Source organism: Motacilla alba, chromosome 4 (assembly GCF_015832195.1).
Source record: "Motacilla alba alba isolate MOTALB_02 chromosome 4, Motacilla_alba_V1.0_pri, whole genome shotgun sequence".
Classification (NCBI taxonomy): domain Eukaryota; kingdom Metazoa; phylum Chordata; class Aves; order Passeriformes; family Motacillidae; genus Motacilla; species Motacilla alba.
In genome coordinates, this window is record NC_052019.1 from 14,832,334 (window position 1) to 14,854,929 (window position 22,596).

At 36.4% G+C, this 22,596-nt stretch overlaps 1 protein-coding gene across 8 annotated transcripts in view; it reads left to right on the forward strand.

The window, feature by feature from the left end:
• The window catches only part of CC2D2A (coiled-coil and C2 domain containing 2A), a 57,481-nt gene that overhangs the window by 19,039 nt on the left and 15,846 nt on the right, over window positions 1–22,596 (forward strand). For 5 of the 8 annotated variants that reach the window (XM_038134280.1, XM_038134276.1, XM_038134278.1 and 2 more), the window contains 15 exons: window positions 2,105–2,245; window positions 2,687–2,843; window positions 4,922–5,151; window positions 6,022–6,199; window positions 7,363–7,519; window positions 8,617–8,764; window positions 10,817–10,955; window positions 11,786–11,989; window positions 15,340–15,432; window positions 16,888–16,979; window positions 18,260–18,274; window positions 18,716–18,883; window positions 20,341–20,446; window positions 21,797–21,906; window positions 22,026–22,122. In XM_038134280.1, the coding sequence (XP_037990208.1) occupies window positions 2,105–2,245; window positions 2,687–2,843; window positions 4,922–5,151; window positions 6,022–6,199; window positions 7,363–7,519; window positions 8,617–8,764; window positions 10,817–10,955; window positions 11,786–11,989; window positions 15,340–15,432; window positions 16,888–16,979; window positions 18,260–18,274; window positions 18,716–18,883; window positions 20,341–20,446; window positions 21,797–21,906; window positions 22,026–22,122 (2,035 nt within the window). The remainder of the gene's footprint in view (window positions 1–2,104; window positions 2,246–2,686; window positions 2,844–4,921; window positions 5,152–6,021; window positions 6,200–7,362; window positions 7,520–8,616; window positions 8,765–10,816; window positions 10,956–11,785; window positions 11,990–15,339; window positions 15,433–16,887; window positions 16,980–18,259; window positions 18,275–18,715; window positions 18,884–20,340; window positions 20,447–21,796; window positions 21,907–22,025; window positions 22,123–22,596) is intronic. The other 3 variants (XM_038134283.1, XM_038134277.1, XM_038134279.1) reach the window with 1 other exon arrangement.

Genomic DNA, 22,596 nt, shown 5'->3' on the forward strand with positions numbered 1-22,596 from the left:
ACTAGTAGATAACAAAAGTCTGAAAGTTTTTCACAATCTAAGAGTAGGCAGTAATGTATTCATTTAAAGAAACAGAATTATAAAGTGATGTAATGGGTCACATTACACACACACACACAATATGAAGAAGAAAAATGGTTTTTATAACAATTCTACTTTCAGCCTTGAAATTTACATCTGCTAAACTTATGCATCCACACACTCCTCTTAGACAGAACCTAAAGTAATCTATTATTTTAAACTGAAGGAAAAAGAATTCTTTCAATTGAAAATGGAATAGCTTTTATCAATATCTTATTAACATATCTGCTAGAGGACAAGGAGCAGGGGGTGTGCAGTTACCATACTGTACCTTGGAGACAGAGCTCTCACTAGGGAAAGCATGGGAATGGTGATGGGAAGATTCACTGTGGGAGTGAGATTCTTGGGTTTTGGCACCTGAGGCTTGCTTGATGGTGAACTCCAGTAAGAATGAATACGCCTTCTGTGTATCTGATGTGTTTTTCTATATCTTGAGTGATTTAGTTCAGTTTCATGCTATTACAAATCTGGAGAAACTCAGCTGAAATCAGTGAGATCAGTGTTGCTTAAGTAACATGAGATGAGTTTGGCTGGTATTATTCTAGAGCTTTTCATGTCTGTAATAATTTTGGCTACAGCTCTGTTTTTGGAAGCTGTTACACATATGAAGCTCAGATGGGCTCAGGAATTTTTGCTGTCATGGTATTCAGTACTAACTTGGACCAGTTATGTTGGTAAAATCATCTGACCTGCCTTGTCTCTCTTTTAATGTTGCATTTCCCTGATGGTCAATGTAGAACACTTGTGAGAAGTTACAGACATGTAGCATGGAAAATAATCTAATTGTTTCCTCCACCCTGCAATAACGTAACAGATGTATACCCTTTGCTTTCTGAAGATCAAAGCTATAATTTTCCATTGGCTTGAGGAAGAAATGTCATCTGAATACAGAAAACTTTTGCAGATTAGGAAATTCATCTTCACTTCCTGAAGCAGGAAGCCCACATATGCTGGGGAATCTATGATTCAGGTTCTTGTGGGTAATGTATTTTAGCAGAGATGATTTTCTGCTGAAAGGTCCTGCTTCCAAATCCCATACATTAGATAAGTGTGGTTACTGATCTCTGTGTTCCTCATGCCTTTAAGTTTCATCTTCTGGCGTCATCTGGTAGACAAAAAAGAAAGAGTTGCTACATGGATAAGTAATATGCAAACTGCTAGCTAATTAAGTGGATGAGTTACTCATATTGCTTTCTGAAGTCTGCATTTCTTCTTTGTTTATTGTTTTCCCTAAATTGGCTTATGCTGTTAAATGATGTATGATGTCTTTCTTCTCTCAGCTCTAGCTCAGTCTCTGTTTTCCACATTCTCTGAGTATTACAAGTTGCAATGTGTGAGTTTACATTGTTTTTTTTTAATCACAGTCTTGGTTTTGTACCAGGATAATAGTGCAACAGCCTGTGCTTGTGCTGTATGGACATTTACATTGGAAGTGTGTGATGATCATTAAAAGTGCTAATGAATAGCTCTTTTACAAACAGATTAGAGGGTGGAAATGTGAAATACATATTCTGAGACCAAAAAAAAGGCTGTGTTAATTTTGTTTGTTTTTTAAGAATCTCATACATCTGTCAAAGGACTTATTATATTACTTCATCTCTTCAGGTCCTTCTTACTGGAGCTAGAGGCATATGAAGTGTAAAACATCTTTTGTAATGTACACATGTAATGAGCGTTACTTTGTAGCAGCAGTGTAGGTTTTCTGGCTGTTGTTTACATGAATTTACTTTAAAATGTTTTTAATTATGTATAGCTGTAATAAGCATTTCCGAAAACTGTGAGATCTCTACAGAACAGACTTAATTGAAGTCAGATTGTTCCCAATGAAAGAGATTGGAATATAGGAGGAAATCAAATCCTGCAGTCTTCAAGTCTGGGTTTTATGTTGCTTGGATTTAAACCACTGCAGCCATCAATCAGCCTGAAACCCCTGGCACTTGGCTTTTGGTATCCCAAGTTTTCAGTCTGTTCCACTGAGTGAGACAATTCTGATTGATCTTGTGCTATGTATGTATGCTTCTAGACAAACCAGAAGACTTCGTGATGCTGAACAAGAAAAAGACAGAACATTGCTTAAGACCATTATCAAAGTTTGGAAACAAATTAAATCCCTCCGGGACTTTCAGAAGTTTACTAACACACCCATGAAACTTTATTTGAGGAAGTATGTTTTGATAACACTTTTTGTACTTTATTTGCTAGCAGTGGAGTTGTAATATGATTAGTTAATTTAGAAACTTAGAATTTTGATATGCAGAAGTAAGACTTTGAGCAATGCTGGCGCTTTCATCCTGCCGCTATTCCTTTTGAGTTTGGGCAAGGGGAAAGATTTAAATAAGTAATAATTGTAGCAGAAAGGAATTTCTACACTTAAATGAGTAGAGGAATTTCTTTACTTTAATGAGTAAAGAAAGTTACTATCTGGAATTAATATAATTATCTGCTGTCATCACTTAAGAGTATCTATGCTAGTCTTTTTAAATAAAACCTACTTTTGATATAATGAAGGTAATTCATGGAGAAGTAGATTTCTGTAATATGTTACAGACTTAATTGTAACCCTTATGTAATTTTATGCAACATGCTGCTAATTGTTGTTTTGAAGGGAAGAGGTTGATCAAAAATTGGATGAAAAAGCATATGAAGCAGAAATTCAGGCTGAGATAAAGGAATTGCTAGAAGAATGTATGGAAGAATATGAAAAGAAAATGGAGGAGTATAAAACTGAGCTACATGACTGGAAATCCTGGAAGAAGGCACAGGTTTGTTTAAATCATTCAATTTCACCAAAAAAAATTACTAGTAAATGTGTCAAAAATTTCTCCTTCTAATACTGAAAAAAAATCAGAGGTATTTATATATTTTATGTTCAGATACATTCTGTCTACTTAGAATTTGTTAGGTAGTTGTTAATTAAAAAATTAGAATGTATTAGGTTTTTATGAGGCATTGTTTTTCTGCTACTGATTTTCAGCACTTCAATTCTTTCTTTCAGTTTGGTAATTTTGCAGCATTCCTGTTAAATTAATTTCTTTCTTGCAAAGAAAAAACATGGATGAACTTTGTACCTATGAGTGACAAAGCAGAATAATTAAGGGGTATTTCTAATGAGCTAGCAGTTGATATCATCTCATGTAAATACATGTTTGGGAATGTCTCACTATGTTCAGGAATGTCTGACTGAAAGATTTAATTAATATTCTAGCCTTTCACCTTTGAAAAGCTTTATTGCTAACAATCTGTGCTGTAGTTAAGGTCTCAGTTGTGCTTCAGTGGGATATTGAGAAGTACAGGTGCTGCAGCAACACTCTGCAACAAGATGATCTTTGAAATCAGCTGTGGAAAAATGAGGTTTGCTTTCACAGTTAGGTGTCAGTATACTGGATTCCTCAGGGTAATGGTGATTATGCTTTAATATAATTATTGCCCAGCTTGAGCACCCTGGGTTTTTGAATACCAAAGAAAAATAAATCTTAAGAAAATGCTCCAAATACAGTTTTCAAGGATCTAGTGTGTCTGCTGATACTTTTATGGAGAGTCTTTTCATGTACATGCAGCCTCTGTGGAAGGCATTTAAAATATTTGAGAGGAAGCCAATATGCAGGAATTGGAAATTCCTGTTACCAGAGCACAAGTGGGCACGTGACTCATTGGCATCATGTAGGTTCACTTGTGGGATAAGATGAATAAGTGTGAACCTTGAAAGGAAGGCAGGTAGTCGTGAACATTGATCCTAATGCAAACTGATCCATTGGTCCATGCCTTCACAAATACCATTGTGGCATCTTTTTATTGTGCTAGTCACAAATTATCTTGACACTGAGAGGATTGTGGTTCTTTCCTTTCAGAATGAAATTACCTTTCTTTCTTACCCAGAAGTGCTTTATTTTATTTTACTCTAAGTACTTTTTAACTTAATCACTCCTGTTGGTTTATTACTGGTACAGATCATATGAATCAAACACACTAGAGCTAGGTGAGACTAAATAAATTTAAAAGCAAATACAAGAGCAAGAAGATAACAAAAATTTCGCAAAGAAAGAATATTTTTTAAGAAAAATATGTGAACGAGTTGTTTGGTTACTACTTTAGTTAATGAGCAGAATCTGTTTGCTCTCCTTCCTCTTCTTTTGCTTATGATGTGTTAAGTTGTGAAGTGGCTTGGTGCTTCCAAGCAAGCTGTACTTCCAAGTAATCTAGAAGTGTGTGGAAGGAGGAACTGTTTTGCAGCTGTTTAAAGCTGAGCATACACATAAACACTGGAGTTTTGTAGTTCAGGAGATGCTGAAAGGCATGTGTTGTTCTGTTTGTTTATTCTTGTTTGGCACGAGGAAAGGAAAGGATCATTCTGCTCATGCTAAAGATACTGCTAAGCCAAAAACACTTGTGCTCCAAAGTTTGTGGCACATGTGCATTTGTTTTGTCAGGGTATGTGCAGACGGTGCATCTCAAACAACTGTGTCTACTGGCTGAGGAACCTCCCTTCAATCCTAACAGAATGTACGTGGTAGCTCAGGCAAATGGGAACGCAGCATCTAGCCAGAATGTTCAAGATACATGCTGATTTTGAAAGTTGATAGAGAAGATTAAGTAAATGTTTTGCTTGGAGCGCATTATGATTTTGAAGCATATGAATGAATGTATTGCTGAATTCTGAAACTGATGCAGTCCTTTACAATGAGAGAAATCTTGTATGTGTTTATGGGTAATACTAAAATTATACTGTCATTTTACTGTACATGCACCATCTGTGTTTAGCACTTGTGAATCAAGAGAACAAGAGAAAAAATTGCAGAGATTTAAACACATTCAGAAAGAATGTTGTTGTTTTCATATGCAGAAGTCCAAGAAGAAAAAGAAAAAAGATACTCATGTAGAGGAAGAATCAGAAGATCATGATTTTGGTGAGGAACGTGTAAGACCCATCCCACCTAAAATGGCCAATAGCCTGGAAATAGAGCAGCAGGTTAGAGAAAAAGCTGATAACTGCAGAAGGAAACCTGGAGAACCTATTCTAGTTCCTGAGCTGACCCTCTCAGGAAGCATAACTCCAACTGAGCAGTGTCCTCGGTAAGATAAATGTTGGCCAGCAAATTACCTTATTTGTGAGTTTCTATAATTTAATAATTGCTTGTTTATACAACTTCAGATGGATATTTAGCCTAGTGATGAAACCTCTGCTTTTGAAGGTGATATAACTTAATTCATTTTCAAGTCACATATAACCTTGTGCATAGTGCACTTAAAAAATGCATGTCTGCACAATCCCTTTGAACCCTCTGCTACTCCTTGAGCATCTGCAAAGAAGCTGGTTTCACTGTGGAGTCTGGGTCACTGCTGGCAGTACCACTGTCAATAGCTAGTCCTTTGCACAAGGTCTGTGCTGTACTCAGCAAAGGGCAAAAACAGAAATTGTGTACTAAACCAGAGATTGCACTGTAGATAAAAGAAATAAATGTACTTGTTTTCTGTTACTTTCCATATTTGCACACAGGATTTATTATACATCTGCTGTATTTCAGTAATTTAAACACTGCTTTGTTTTGTACTTAGTTCACAAATAGCCTCATCAGGGAATGCTGCTTGGCTGTTATATTCCCAATGACTGAAAACTTCAGAATTTTAAGTCAGTAATATTTTTGTGCTTTGGAGAAAGGAAGTGGAAGAGAATTTTTTTTTCCTAGATAACTTCTTTTATATGGAGTTAGCTTTTGTGGAAAATTTGACTTGATAGTTTTAAAATCATTGTATATTCACAAGAAGATAAAACACCTGTTAAGTAAGAGTTCCAAAGTCATTCCTGTATAGTGACATTTTTGGAGGAATACCATCTGTTTTTAGGTGGGTTCAGTCTCCCCATGAGAAATCAGATTTCCATTAAAAATAAATAATAAAAATGTTATTAAAAATTATATGATAGCTTGTTTGACATATTTACAGAGCAGAAGTTTTGCGACGAGAGGATGTGAAGAAACGCTCAGCATTTATTAAAGTCCTTTTCAACTCCAAAGAAGTGTCAAGGACTGTTACCCGACCAATAAGTTCCGATTTTAGAGTTCACTTTGGACAGATTTTCAATTTACAAATAATCAATTGGCCAGAGAGTTTGAAATTACAGGTAGATGTTGATTTATTGCAATAACTTTTAAAAGATAATATAAAATGTAATTACTCCTGCAATGTTTGTGTTTTGCTGTATGATAGTGTCATAAAGACTGAAAAACCTATGAAAGACCTTTTGTAAATCATCAATCTTACACTCCTTCCTTGCTTCTCCAGTCTTTAACTTTTAACTTTGCTGCTATGTTTTTGGTGCTTGTGCTTTCTAGAAATATATAGAAAAAAATACAATTTGGATGGGAGAAATTAAATAATTGGGACTTGTGATGAAATATGTTAGTGATTCGGCCTCTTGATTTTGGAAAAACTGATTTGTGTTGCAGATCAAATTGCTAACATGGTCTTCCTAAAATGTTATCTTCCACATAGTAAAAACCTCATAATGTTTACTGAAGGGGGAATAAGAAAAAATTTTTAGTAATGTCCATAACTGCACTTGACTTGATCAGCAGTGCAGTTAAATCAAGGTACTACCACCCCCAATTCCAAGTATGAATTAATAAATGGTTCACATGAATACTTTTCAGAGTTAATATGAAACAGGATCATATCCTACTTCTCCCTTTAGAAGACTCCTCTGGTTAGGAAAGACCAGTAGTTCAGGGAAAGGTGAAAAAACCCCTTGTCTGCCTATTTATTTAACACATAAATTGAAAAGGAGAAGGAAGACCATTTTCCTGGATTCAAAACAATTGAATGGAGAAACCACTGACCCTGCAGCTGGCTAGGAAAGAGAGAAGCAACCTGCAGTGCTGCCAGAATGGGGACTGTGTGCCATACCCTGCCTTTCATGTCAAGGGAGAATTAGTCAGGTAGAATCCCTCCAGAATCTTCAGCTGATCCAAGGGAATGTCACAAGCAGTTGCATATTGTATAGTGATGCTCTTAAAAGCCTGGATTTGTCATACTTGTCTGAGGTACATGAGAAAAGTAAGAAGATGGACTCGTAGGAAGAATTCACATCAAGTAAGCTGCTGATAGCTGAAGTGTCTGCTAATTGGATATTTTAGAAAGTGAATTAATACAATTGCCTTACATTATTCATTTCATGCTTAAGCCATAGTAAAACCTTTTCTCTAAATACCCTGCAATATGTTTTCAACTTCTCAAGAATGCACATGTAAATTTTTTCTTCTGTCCCTCATGGTATATTTTTCTTAGATTTATGAAACGACAGGTATCAGCAGTACCACCTTGTTAGCTGAAGTGTTCTTACCTGTTCCTGAAACTGCAGTTCTGACAGGCAGTGCTCCTCTGGAAGAAATAGAGTTCAGCAGCGATCAGCGTGTGATGTTGGATCATGAAGGAGTTGGGAGTGGTGAGGACTCTTGTTTTCCTTAGCTCAGTTTCTTTCTTTGCTGGAACCATGTAGCAGTAAGAGGCTAGAGTGGGTTTCAGAGTAAATCCTGCTAAAGGCCTTCAAGGCTTCTGTAACTAAGTCTTCCATAATAGACATGATTCTTATTATTGAAGTTTGCTGCGGAATTTTTGTCTCTTACTAATTTTAAGCTCTGCATAATAAAAATGTGTCTGTTTATTATTTGTCTTGTTGTATCAGTGCAGTTTTACTAGCTATAGAAGATGTTTAGGATTTTTTGAGCATTTGAGTAATCAGGCCTCTGACACTGCAGGGCAAGCAAATATCAATCGTTATAGCTCCAGTGATTTTAATGCTTTAAACCACTGAAAAACTGTCTGTGGAAGTGTATATGCAGAGTAATTTTTTGTCCCCCTATTTTCTTTTTTGGCAACCTGCACACACCTTTTCCTTGGGGCTTTGGGCTTAAGATAAAACAAGGGAGAGAGGAAAAGGGGAAAGGGGAAATGAAGAATACATAGTAGCATATGGAACTTGCAAGTGTGCATAATGAATTTGAACAGCATTGTGAGATGACTGACTTGCATAAATTTGCCATACATAAATAGAGATAAAGCTAGAGCAGAATAGATAAAAAATGAGGAGGAAAAAAATAGGGTAAAAAAATCATTACAGTTAATGTCACTGACTATGATGACCATATGTACAATTGTGTGTCATGAGCTTTAGGACTGACTTTTCAGTCATACATAATTCTTTGGACTCTGAATTTCTGTTTTATTAATAACAGTATGCTGAATCTGAAAAGTACCAGAAATATTAAATGGTGTGCATCTGTGGAGGAAAAAAATGAGCCCTTGGCATAGCCTTTCCTTCCAGCTCAAATGGAAGGCCTTTCTGTGGGTGTAATGGAATCTTTCACTTATTATTGTAGAACAGAGTTCTTCCCCACAGCACACAGCAGAATCGTTGTTTCACATTAACCTTTTTATATAAAGGCGCTGGTTATTTGACTACTCATTTTCTGGAAGTATTATTGTTAAGATGTTATGTTTGAATGCATAAATACACTACTTTGAATTTTTCCCCTTTGGTAGGTGTGTCCTTTTCATTTGAAGCTGATGGTAGCAACAAAATGACTTTCATGACCTCTGGGAAAGTATCCAGTAGTGTCTCTTGGGCAGTTGGAGAAAAAGGAATCCCCTTAATTCCTCCAGTATCTCAGCAAAACACAGGCATTCCAAGGTAATAAGACATGAATTTTCAGTGATTCATGGGAAACTGATTGTACTAGTATTTTAAAAAAATTATTTCATAATCAAGACTTTCCATCATCTTTTTCCTCATATTTAGATATTTTATTTGTGCTGTAACCTCTGCAGATATCTTAGGGTACATGTATTTGGTAAATGTCTTTTAGTTAGAAATTATACTTTTTAACATATTATTTCTAGAAAATTCAAGCTAATTGATTCAATTTTATGATTTTCTAATAAAAAGTGAATATATTGTTAAGGAACCTTCCTGTAATTGTTTTGCTAAGAACAGAAACTCCAGTTCTTTCTTATCTGAAGTGCATTTGGAGAGGCTATGTCTAATTTGCCCTGGGGCTGCAAGTTGGTTATTGTAGGTTATTTGTCCATTCTGTTGCTTTTATTTAATTCCATAAAGTCAAAGAGATGATAAGATGATATATAAAGGCTGCTTTTGTAACATCCTTAGGTACCTTCACTATCAAGTCTTAAAAGTTTTTCCATAGTTATTAATGCTGAGCAAGTATGAATACTTCTTCTAGTTGATTCATTTGTCAGGTTTTTATTTATTTAGAAGCTAGACATTGGCTTACAAATCATTCTGTTACTATTATTAACCAAGCTGCAGCCATTCAAGTACTTTGCTGATCAACATATCAGTACTCTACTGACTTCAGTGGGAGTAGAATAGGTGAAATTAAAATGTAAAGATGGATTCCCAAGAGCTAACTTTAACTCTGGAGACTAATCACTGTAATAAATGGAAAACTGAAGAATTTCAGGAGGAAGTTTTCTGTGAAACACTCTTCTTTGAAACACCTTGTGGAGATGAACAGCTCTCTGTGACTTTTCATTGTCTGTTGGGAAGGTCAGAGACAGGATTTTCATTACTAATGTTAGCTTTTGCTGCCCATGAGCTTTTTAGCACAATTGTGATTCAGTTGGCATTTGTTCAAGACTGATGTCTAAAGATAAACTCGATGTTCCTGCTTTATCTGCTGCTCCAGTAACTGCTGGATATTTGGCTGATTCTAACCAAGCACAAGACAGACCTGTAAGTTTTAAAGCTTTCTTGAAAATTCTCAATTAAGTAGAGATCAAAGACTGAAACTAGCACCCCTAATGTGACAAGGGGCAACATCCACTCCAGTGGTATTTGGCTAATAAGTAACACACACATCCTGGTGTCTTGGCCTCATGTGTCAAGGTTTGAGTAGCCGTGGGCCTTTCAGAGGTGGCTTCTGTGAGAAGATGCAGATGGCGAGCAGGGCAGTGTACCAACGGCCTCCAGACTACCTGCCATACTTCCTTGCCTCTGAATACAACAAAGTGAGTAGGAGCATCCAGAGGATAAAGACTTGGGACTTGTGGTTACAGGGAGGAATGTAAGCAGTGCTGCATCACAAGAGAGAAGGCTGCAGGGCTTTCCCAAGCTCAGGCAATGTCTTCTCCAGCCAGCATGCAGTCTGGACATGGCAGGCAGAGCAGAGTGCAGTCTGGACATGGCAGGCAGAGCAGAGTGCTTGCAGCAGTCCCAGACATGGTGAGGGGATGATTCAGGCCCCAGGGTCTATGCAGAAACAGCAAGGAAGGGGCAGAGATGAGGGCTGAAATGCAGGGCTGAAAGCATCATCCAGAAAGACAGGTCAAAGACAGGAGCTAAGATAGAACACAAGCAAGGACTGTATGTCTGAGAAGTCCTTTGTCAAAACTTCTATGTTACCTTTCACAGTGTGAGGCAATTTATCTTCTTACTTGCAGCAACGTGGAATAGCACAGGTATATCAGAAATGCATCAAAAAGCACCTTATTAGCTGTATAAAAGTTGTCTTCCACCAGTTCCTTCATATTTCCCATTTACTTTGCTTTGTGATTGATCATTCCCTCAGTTCCATAGCTACAACTAAGAACCGTGAACTGGAATTTACTGTTCTGGTTCTGTGGGGAGCTTTTTGGGTTTTTCTAAGATTGTTTTAAATACTTTTTTTATATTACTAAATCAAATGTGCTTTAGGTGTAAGTTGTGTAAATTCTGTCTTTTTAGTGCTTTAAAAAATATTGATGCTATTGCATCCATTGGCACATCAGGCCTAACTGATATGAAGAAACTAGCTAAGTGGGCAGCTGAAGCAAAACTTGATCCAAATGACCCAAACAATGCAGCTCTAATGCAGCTGATCATGGTAAGTGGTGTTTTCAGAGCTGAAGGGCTACTGGAGCAGTGGAACTCCTAGTCACCAGAACCTCCCCAGGCAATCTGCATGCGTGCCAGGGAGGTAGCAGCATTTGAATTTGTGATGGACATACTTGTGTGAATGTTAAAAAACAAAATATCTACTGAAAATATGATTAATGCATTTAGTAGTGGGTTGTTCACATAGTAATGAATATGATTTATTAATCCATTCAGCCGTGGCAAAAAATAGGTGTAAGGGAATGCGCATACAGATCAGTTAATAAATTAAAAACAATATGGATTTTGAGTTTGTTGTTTCCTTAAAGTGCAAGGGAATTTCCAGTGTACTTGTGTGGTACTAAATAAGAAGCTGCTCATTAATGAGGATTGCATAGAGATCTCTGGTGTTGTAGAGGCTTCAGCTTTTCTAAACAACAAATTGAGGAGCTGTTTACATAACTCTCTAATTTACATGGCTGTTTATTTACATAGCTGTTTAATTTACATAGCTGTTTACAAAGCTGAAGTTCTTAAATGGATCTCCTTTACTGAACACTTTCCCAGGTTACTCTGACATGTTATAGTTTTCATACTTTCTGATCTTTTGTTTATGATACGAGGAAATAGAATTTTATTATATTGTGTTACGTATAATCTCATGTTTTGCTCAGCAAAACACTGCTATAAAATACTTGGTGTTTCAGTCTGTGTGATCCATTTTTATTGCTTTTGCTTAAAATTAACATCCTTGCAATATGCATGTAAAACTTGTAAAAGCTATTTTATAGATTTTGATCACTTTGTATGAAAAAGTTCGTATTTTTGTTACTAATTTAGATTACTACAAGCGGAGAGGCACACGTTCCTGATTTCTTCAGATTGGAACAGTTGCAGCAAGAATTTAATTTTGTTTCTGATGAGGAGTTTAATAGATCAAAGAGATTCCGACTGCTGCAGCTCAGAAATGAGGAGGTGGCAGAGTTCCGAAACTATAAGCAAGTCCCTCTACATGAAAGAGAAATCAGTGAGAAAATCTTCCAGGTAGAATGCTATCTGAAATACTTCTTTGCTAGTTTAAATGCTTATAATATTTGACTTGCAGTTAAGTCAAGCAGTTCTTTAAAGAATGTAAAGCTATGCTGACATGAAAAATTAAGAATTTTATTACTTCAGTCTTTTCTAGTGGTATTTTCATCTAATAAACTAGCTTCCTTCCAAGGCAATATTTCCACAGCCATGCTTTGTTAAGAGTTAAATAAAACACAAAAACTGATGTAGGCAAAAATGTTATAAGTTATTAGTTTTCGTTAAAGTTGAGATAATTTTTTAAAAAGTGATTTTAGATATAAAAAGGTAATTCAGAGATAATTCAGGCTTAGGCCCATTAGCTTTTGAGCCCTTTTTGGGGGAGGGACTGTTTGAAGCAATGACTCTAACCAGAATTAAAACCTTTTTTTGTTTTATTAGAGCCTGTGTTACAGATATTTCTGTTTTAGTACATTGCTCCAATTGGTTTACCTTGTCCTTGCCTGTCTGTTAATGACCTTATTGAAATGCAATGTGTGCATTTTTTTTATTTGGATTATACTTCAATTATTTTTATTTCAACTCTGTCATTAGTGTTAAGTCATGCATTTTTTTGTTCTTAGCAATTCATGTAGCTAAGGAGCATTTTAGTGTGTTCATTGGCTTAGGAGGGTCAGAGTCATCTCAGATTCTGGCAAACGCTGTTTCATCCCTCCTTCTGACATAGATTTATTTGAAAAAATTCTTTTTTTTCCTTTCTATTGAATGATATCTTTTTCTAAAAGATATTTATTAATTCAGACATATCTGTGTCTTTGCAATAAATATTCTTATTTTTTAAATTTTAGGTTAGTTTTGTATCTTTTATTTAAAGATGTACCACATGTTTGCTGTACCTTTCTGTTCCAGTTCATTGTATGGGCTATTTTCATTCATTTTATGTTACCATTCAGAATTTGAAAACCATAGTTTAAGAATTATTTTGATGGAGGATTGTTGGTTTTTTCCATTACGGATAAATTGGATAAACCCATGATTGCCCATTCCAAGTTTATTTTGTATGCTGTGATCTTCAGAACTAAGTTTCAAGTGATTTGTTCCTAGCTATTGACTAGCTATTTGGCAAAAAGGTCTGGAAGTTTGTAGAATCATGGAAATACTATTTGTAAAATATTCTCTGGAGGTCATCTGGTCCTGCTTTCCCCTGAAGTGGTGGTACTGTTGCCAGCACTAGATGAGGTCAGCTGTTTATTTGTCTAGCCAAGTCTTGAAAACCTCTAAATGGGAGAGTCCTCTGCCTTTTTGGATAACCTGTTCCAGTGCTTCACTATCCTTCCAGAGATTGTTCCAAAAAAAAGGAATTAAAGTCACATCCAACCTGAGCCTTCCAGGTTGTGTTTAGTGGCTGCTTTCCCTTGCTGTACTGTCTGGAATTGGAGGGATGATTTTGGCACCCTGTCCTTTGTAACTGCCCCTTAATGAGTAGTGAGCAGATACTGCATTGCTCATTAATGTCTTCCTCACCAGACTGATGAATTCGAGCACCTTGCCCAGTGCACGACTCTGAAACACTGGAGCAGGTCCAGCAGAGAGCTGCCAGAATATGTGCAGTGCTGAAGCACATGACCTACAAGGAGAGGCAGAAAGGACTAAGGTTGTTGTTGCCTAAGCAGGCAAGGCTTGAGGGGGTTTCTTACTGCATCCTTCAGGTACCCAGTGGTGCAGAGAAAACAAGAGAGACTCATCTTAGAGGTGAGATGATGGTAGACACAAGTTACTCCTAGAGACGTTGCAGTTAAATATAATGAAAACATTTTTCACAAAGAACATGTTCAAGTTCTTGAGCACATTGTCCATCAAGTTTGTAAAACTGCCATCTCTGGAGATACTGAAAATTCTACTGTCCAAGGCCCTGAGCATTCTGATTGGAGTTGCTCCAACTCAGAGTTCAGATCAGTTGACCACCAGAAGTCTCTTCAATTCTACATTAATCTGAGATTCTGACCTCTTCTTGTAGGTCACGTCCTCTAGGCCCCTTGCTGTCTTAGTAGCCCTTCAGTGGATCCCATCCAGTGTTTCCACATGCCTCTTGAATTGGCAGCTGCAACCTGGCTGCAGTATTTCAGGCATGCCCCCTGAAGTGTCAGGCTGGAGAGGGTGGTAGTTTCCCTTTGTCTGTAGGACGTGCTGATCCTTGTGTATCCTGTCGTTTGCCTTTTGCCAAAAGAGCATGTCACTGGTTGTCATTAAACCCACACTTATTTCAATATGGCTGTTATTCTTCTGGTTGATTTCCAGTCTGTGCCAGTGCATGAAATTATTCCACCCTCAATAAAGAATTTTCCCTTTTTTTAGTTGAGGCTTCTATTGTCATAGTTTTAAGTCATAAAGAGCCCTCTGAACTGTGGTTCAGTCACTCATATTAACCACTCTTCCTAATCAAGTATGCTTGGCTAAATTGCTGTCAGTGCATTGAGTTTCCTCATCCAGGTCACTTGTGAAGAAACTGAATATAATCAATCCCAGGAGCCCTTTGCTTTTAGAGGATACTAATTAGACATTGAGCTGTTTGTCCTTACTGTTAGAACTCAGACCTGAAGATTATTTTTACTGAGTATTTCTACATAACTAGCCGTGGTTCTGAAGCCAGTGTGATTCTCAGATTCCGGGAGAGGCTCTTGACTTGTAAGCTCTGGTTTTTGCTTGAAAGCTGAGTGTTAGCTCCAGCATTTTCTTAATTTATGAGACACTTTCCTAAACTTGTGAATAGAAGTTGCATCCCTCTGAAAGCAGTAGAGCTTTCACTGTAGTCCATCTATGTCTCACAGCCCTGAGAGATATCCCATCAACATACTTCTCCCTAAGAACCAAGTGCAGTTCTACTCACCAACTGAGTTTTACACCCTACGAAAAGTAATTACTAATTATTTAGAAAAGTACTTACTGTTGTTAAAACACAGTTCAGTTTTCTGACCATCTTCCAAGAATTTCGCATCATTTCTTCTTGGAGAGGACTCTTCCTTTTAAAGCTGCAATAAGTGAAACCACTTCCAGTTCAAATGGAATTTCAGTTTATAACAGCATGTCAAAGTTCAGCTTTCAAAGAAGAGAGGGAAATTGTCGAGTTATTCATTGTAATTTAAACCACATGAATCTTGTAACTGAATGGTATTCTTGTCTCTATTCATGAAAGTTTAGCATATATTGTATACACTAGCATTAAAAATAGCTTTACAAACTTCTCACATCTGCTGTGGTTTACTGTGGTTCATACATTATTATTAATGAAATACTTATCATTTTTTCTTATATGTGATAAAGTACTGAATATGTATTGAAGCACAAATTGTAATAAATATCTTTAGGACTATGAGAAGAGAGTGCAAGAGAGGGATGTGATTGACAGCAAAAATTACCTAGATGCACACAGAGCAGTTGTTGCCAACTATCTGCAGAAGGTAAGACGCTAAATACGTGCTTGACCATATTCCTGTAGGCCGTATGTTGTTTCTGTACTTGGATACTTTATTTCCATGAATACTAAAACCTGATTCATCTCTAAACATGACCTACAGACATCTTTAAAATTCCAAGTTAGACCTGAAGCTGGTGTAATTAAACAAATGGAAGTCTGTGTTATTTAATGCTATTGAGAATGATGCAATATACAAAATGACAAGCCATTCTGGATATTGTTGTCAGTTCTGTAAATTCTTCTTTGCTCCAGTGCCCCAGAGATTTGTACTGTTGAGTCCCAGGAATGCAGTGATTTGCCTCCTCCCTGTTGTCCTTGTTGTAGGCTGTGGTGCTAAGAACTTAATTAGCTCCATGAAAGTGGCCCTAATCACTTCTTAAAATCATTTAGTGTAATATACAGTGTCTTGTTCTGCAGCCTAAGGCAGAGGGTGTATCTTCTGTCACATTTACCTTCATTGTGATATTACAGTAACATCTTCCCCTTATATTGAGTTAATTAATTTTTCTAGTTTTCATTATATTAAGATGACATTCTCTTTAATCCTTAGGGTAAAACAAGGAAAACATTTATCATCTAACCAAGAAAAGTTTACAATTTCAGACTGGCAAAAAAGCAAGTGTGAAACATAGTTACCAGTTTCTTAGCAGTTTCTTAGATTAAATACAAGTAGCCTTTTTTAAAACAGTACTTGGATACTTTACACTTCTGTAAATTTTCAGATGGGCTAGAAAATTAGATTTCTTGTATCAGAACTGAAATTCAATTCACTCTGAAATGTGATCTTTATATGTGTATCACTTCTGATGTTGTACTAGCACAGAGTGTAAAGCCACTGCTAGCATTAGTGCTAAGAAAAAAAGGCAAAGGCAATATTCTTTCAGTCTGCTTCCACATAGTTGTTAGGAGATGAGGGAACACTTTTATCTCTGTGCTTCGCTCTGTGACCTCAGCAAAGATATGTAAGGAACTAAGAATTGTAAACATTTATTTGAAATCACAGTATTTTTAACACAGGCTTCACCAGTTCTGTAGTCCAAAGTATTTCTTTTGATCCACATAATTGGTACCATAAAGATTTCTCTACGGCCATTTTTGCAGCCTCATTTAGATGTGGAAAATAGATGTCTGTGTTGGTGTCATTTGTTTTTGTAATTGTTTCTGATGGTGAGCTGTAAGCAGATAAAGACATAATTTTTGGTTGCATGTTTTCATATATATTATTTCTAGAGAAGCATTGTATTGGTAAAATGAGCTGCTCTTACATTCTAAAGAATAGCTGGTGGAAAGAAATTTTTCTTTCAACTGTGACCCTTGTAAAATTAAGAAAAAATGTAGAATGTGGATGTTTTGTTTGTGTTTAACAATCAGAATGCAAATATTGGCAGTGGGTTGGATTAGAAATGCACTTCTGTCTCTTCTCCCTCCCTGTTCACAGGTTCGAGAATCAGTAATCAAGCGTTTCCTCGTAGCAAAACACCATTTCATTCTCTCTGACCTTGTCAATGAAGAGGAGATTCCAGGCCTGGGGTAGGACAGCTATCTTTATATGTTCCAAATTAAAAAAATAAAGTAAAATCACCTGTTGTTTTTTTTTTATTTCTATTTTACAGAGTGTGTTGATATGACTAACTGGTGTGACTTTGTGTTTAGTGTAATAGATAGACTTCCAATCACTGTGTACACCTCTGCCAGTACAGTGTATTAATAAATAAAGTGTAGTAAAAACTTTTTTAAGAAAAAGTTTGGTTTTGACAGAAATAAAGTGACAGCATGTCAATAAGATATAACAGGATATGATGCATTTCTGATGAGCTGAGTACAGTCCAGCTGGTGCCAGATTGAATATTTCCAATTTCCAGGCAAGTATCAGAGTTAGTAACACTATTACTGACTGGTTCTGTAGGTGATGCCTCCTTACAGTCAGTGCCTATGCCCTGTAAATGATTTGCAGTAGATTTTTAACTGTAATTTTCTTTGTTTTACTTCCCATATACTTCTGATGCTGAATGTTGTCATATGCTGTTCATGTTCAAAAAACATACCAAGTTTGGAAATGACTGCTCTTCTCTTCTAAGATAATTGTTTCTTTTATTCTTGAGCACTTTCTTTGGATTTTTTTGTTTCAAATCCCATACCCCTCAATTTTAACATGTATCAGTCATCACAGCATAGATGGTTCTTAGTGCTGCTCACTTAAAATCTGTGTAAGTAAACAAGTTGTGAAGGTTATTTTTTTCTTTCATGTAGAAATTGCTTCTGTTCACTCTAAACACAACACCTTTATACAGTCTAAGTGTTTTTCAACCAGCTGTATAAATCTAAACAGTCCCACCTGCTGGAGACACAGAGACTTCTCTCTTACAAAAGACTTCATGCTTGGTTTTAGTTGATGTTTTCACATCACACTAGACAAAAATCCGAACAAGACTATAATTAGCTTTTTGTTTAGAATCAAATGCTTCATTTGTATTTTCTCATCATGAATCCTAATTCATATTGCATTCTATTTGCAAAGTTTTATGGTTACTGAATTTAAAATACACCGTGGCTTGTTTAATATTCACTTAGTGAGATATTTCAGTAACTCATGATTTTGTGTTATTTTAACAGTAATTACTGTGGGGGCTTTATTACATATAAGGAAGAAATGCCATTGGCCATCAGTTTTTAAATGTGTTTTTTGAATGTCTGCAGTTGATATCAATGATGTAAACATTACATACATCTGCATAAAGGAAACACACATCTTCATTTTATTGTTTTCCTGTTTTTTTTCCCTTTGGTTCTGCTTTGCCTTTGGTTGTAAGTTCTGAGGGTCCAGGGTATGTTGTAGTGTATTGGTTCTGCTTTCTCTCTGTAGCCTGTTGTTCAGTGGACATAGCTGTGTAGATAGATGCTTTGCCTCTTCTGTACAGTGCTTATCATGATCTACTAGATCCCTTGTTTATAGCACTGTAGTTTAGATCCGTCTTGAAGCTGTGTGATTGTCTTTTTTGCTCCTAACATAGTTTTGGGGGGAAAAAACCCAAACAATCAAACTTTTTTTGCACATTGAAGTTGTAATTCCTGAAACATAAGACAGAACTGGATTAGTGCAGTACTAAACAATTGCAACATTTTGACATTTCAGGGAGTTTTGTTTGGCACTAGCAGGATCAAATATTTCCTTTTTGTGTTAGTGCATAATTTTCATGTGGGTCATGATAACACTAGAATGCTGGATTCTATGCAAAACTGAGTAATACCTGGTTTATGATTATTAGCATTTTGGGACTCGGCCTCTTTAAACTGGCAGAGCCAAAACGACCATTAAGGCCAAGAAGAAAAGAAAGGAAGAAGGTCACAGCACAGAATTTATCAGATGGAGACATAAAACTGTTAGTGAACATCATCAGAGCCTATGATATTCCAGTGAGAAAAGCAGTGATGAGGTATGTTTAAAAGCTTGTTTCCAGTACTGATTAATTTTCTGGCTTCTTCTGTTTTGAGGACAGATGAAGCAACAGATGTTACAATTCAGCCATGTGTGTTGTTTTGATTCTCATTATAAAAACATACATGTATACATTTGTCTTTTTACACATGATGATAAAGGACTGATACTTTGTAAGTTTGTAGATTAATATAATAATTTTTCAGTAGCTGTGAAATTCAAGACATGTTTTACCAGAAACTGTCAGAAAGATCACTTACAGCTTTGACAGCATTATAACTCTGGTAATACCAGATGAATTATCCCTTAAGGAAGCCTCTTGATAATACTCAGGGAAATTTTAATTCATAATACCTTAATTAAATACCAAAAACAAATATCAAAAAATCCAATTCTTTACTGTGGGATACTATATTTGTCTCCTGAGTGCAGCATGTTGATCTTCTTCTTGATGAACCGTTTAAGTTAATAGACTGAGCCTAATGTGGCTCTAATTGTAAAGGTGACCTTTACACTCAGGCACATTAAGACAATGCCTGCACTGTGTGATGATGTGTCATGTAGAAACACTGAACAGTCTGCTTCAGCTCCAAAAGCAGTGTATTAATGTAGTGTTCTCTCTCTTTCCCTCTCTCTCTCTCTCTCCCCCTCCCCCCAAAATTAATACACCTTGCATTTAATTCAGAGGTATTTCCAAACTGGCCAGTTACAGAATTTAGCATTGTCACCCGTTCTTTCTCTTACTGTATTATAGGTTTTGTTGCACTCTGTAAATAAATTGATACTGAGAAAAGCAGTTCATTGACAGTAAAAAGAAGATGAAAAATTCAATTCATTACCAGAATTACAAAAATAATTAAAACCCCATCCAGTCTTTTTGCATTATATGATATCTTATTTTGAGTTGTTTGTATGTGAATAGTTACTATTTTATGGTCTATAATGTGGTCTTACTACAAAAAAAAAAGTTATGTGGAAGTGCTGTAAAAATAAATGTTTAACATAGAATGTATTTTACTTCACTCATGGGTTGATGAATCTGTAATATTCATATGAATTCGTTTTTGCCGCAGAGGCCTTGCCTGAATACCATGAGATCTACACTACTCATGAATTCTGCAGGGATTCAACTACTTGAACTTAAAAACTTGTAGCTCAAAGAGATTGTGTGGGGGAGGCAACAAAAAAGTCTGCAGTTAATAAACTCTTCAGAAAAGAGAGCCTCCAGGCATAAATTACTCTTTTGCCATGAGGCTTGTAAGAAGTATACACTCAATACCCCTTTCTGGCATTTTATTTGTGTTATTTGATCTAATAAATAGCTTCCCAGGGTTAAAATTGTAACAAAAACCATCAGGAGTATTTCCAGTATTCTGTATGGACAATGTGAGGGATTCACAGTTTGTAATGAATTCTGTGTTTTCCCTGATTGTTGTTGTCTGTTTCCTCTTGTAGCAAACTTCAGCAGCCATCGAAATCTTCAAGGTCCTTTAACGAGATGTTTGCAGCCTCTCCATCAGCTCAGAGCCCACCTAACAGCCCAGACTGGGCATTCAACCAGGTATGTTCCAAAACTGGCATTTTCTATGAAGCTGTGAGTGTTTTCCACAGACAGTAGCATTCACCCTCAGAAAGATACCTTATTGGCAAGGTTTTCTTGCCCACTCCTTTATCTCCAAAAGGAGAGTAAAGCTGCAAAAGGTTCAGAGAAGAATATACAGAATGGCTCCTGCCCAGTGAAAAATGGTGGGACTTTGAGCCAGAACACCCATAACTGCAAGTAGAGGAGGAGAAATATGATAGAAAGGCACAAAATCACAAGTTATGTACACTGGATAAGGATTGACTGTTTCCTGGCACTGTAAGTACAAATGTGAGTGATGGGCAAATGAAGCTGGTAGGAGCTGGGTTCAGAAGAAAGTTGTGATTCTTCATTCAGCAGTTGGCCAGTGCTCAGAGAAGTTGCTTACATGTATTGTGGATGAAAGAGGTTGCTTTGTGCTGAAGTGGGTGTTGGACAAGTATGTGAAGAGTGATCCATTGGGAGTTACTTAATAGAAAAATCATTACAGACTTAGGAAAGTCTTTCATCTGAAAATGTTTGAAGTCTGGAAGAGTAATAGGAGAAAATACCATCTATGCCTGCTCAGTTCTTACTTTTCTGTGTGTGTTGGCTGCTGGCTGTTTTCACAGGCTGCACTTTGGGTCCAGTACACTTCTAGTCTAAACCAGCACAGCCATTCTTATGGCTGACACTGAAATTACAATTTATTGCTATTTAAAACTAAATTCAGCATCCTTCTGAATGAAGATGAAGGGCCTTCAGGGTTTTTATTGGTTTCCTTGTGATTTTCCTTCAAAATTACAGCTTTTTGAAATGTAGAAAAGCTTCTGCCATATGCATTTGAATGTTAATTAAAGCATTTTTAATCACATTAGGGGTTTGTTTTGTCTAGATGAAGTTGCTTATCTGTCATAGGAGCCAGTTTCAGGGACAACTGGGATTGCAGCTGTAGGCTTCTTGGATTACAGATAAGAGGATACAAGTGCACTTTTTTCCACTGGTGTCTGGATCACATGTTCTGTTTCAGTTACTCTCCTTGATTAGATAGCCTGTAACTTTTCCACTCTCAGGAGAAAATGTGGTTTTGCCAGTGTATATAAATACATCAAGTGTTTTGAATACACGTAAATTTTTGGTAATGCTAGTGTATTAAATATTTTTAAAAGATTCATAAATGCTTAGAAACCCATGAAGTGCAATATTTAAGGTGTATTAAAGTTATATCTGAGCTGAACCAGCCTGATTGCCACAACGTATGTTTTTCTAAATGTATGAAATGTGTAATTTAATGTGCTCTGATGAATTTCCACAGAGGTCTGTTTCCTTTGTTTTGATATCTGTTTATAGGTTTTAGTCCGTCCTTTTGTAGAAGTTTCTTTCCAGCGAACAGTCTGCAGGACAACAACAGCAGAAGGTCCAAGCCCCTGCTGGAATGAGGAACTTGAGCTTCCATTTAGGTATGGCAAAATGAAACCAAATTATTTCTGTGTAATAATAATTTATTTTGAACATGCAAATTTATCCTCATCTTCCTGTACTGTTCAAATCACTTTTTTGATTTATTTAACCTCTTCAGAGCTCCTAATGGTGACTACAGCACCCACAGTTTGCAGTCAGTAAAAGATGAAGTCTTCATTAATGTTTTTGATGAAGTACTTCATGATGCTGTAGAGGTGAGTTCATAATTGAAGGACAGTGTACACTAGAGAATATAGTGAGCTTTTTGAAGTTGTCAGAACAAGACTTTTCCATGTAATAACTTCTCCCATCCTGTGCCTCTTTTCTCTATTTTGTCATTCCTTATGATTTTATATCAAGTCAACACTGCAAGGTTGTCAGAGGGAGCAATCTTTAGTGTTAACCTTTGACAAATTCAGTTTGTGCCACATAAAATGCTGCTAGAGTTGAACACATCGCATGTGTGTAATATGTTTTACTGATACTTAATGAAGTTGAAGATCCTAAAATTGAAAGGCATCATGAATTGTAATCTGAATTCTGTTCTTAACCTTAATCAGAGCTTTTTACTTCATTCCAGATGAGTGATCCCAGGTCTTGTGTTTTTTGCTGTCTTGTTATGCTTTGTTTCATCTTGTTTTACAAGCTCTTTGGTGAAATGATAAAAAAAAGCCCAAACCACCTATTGG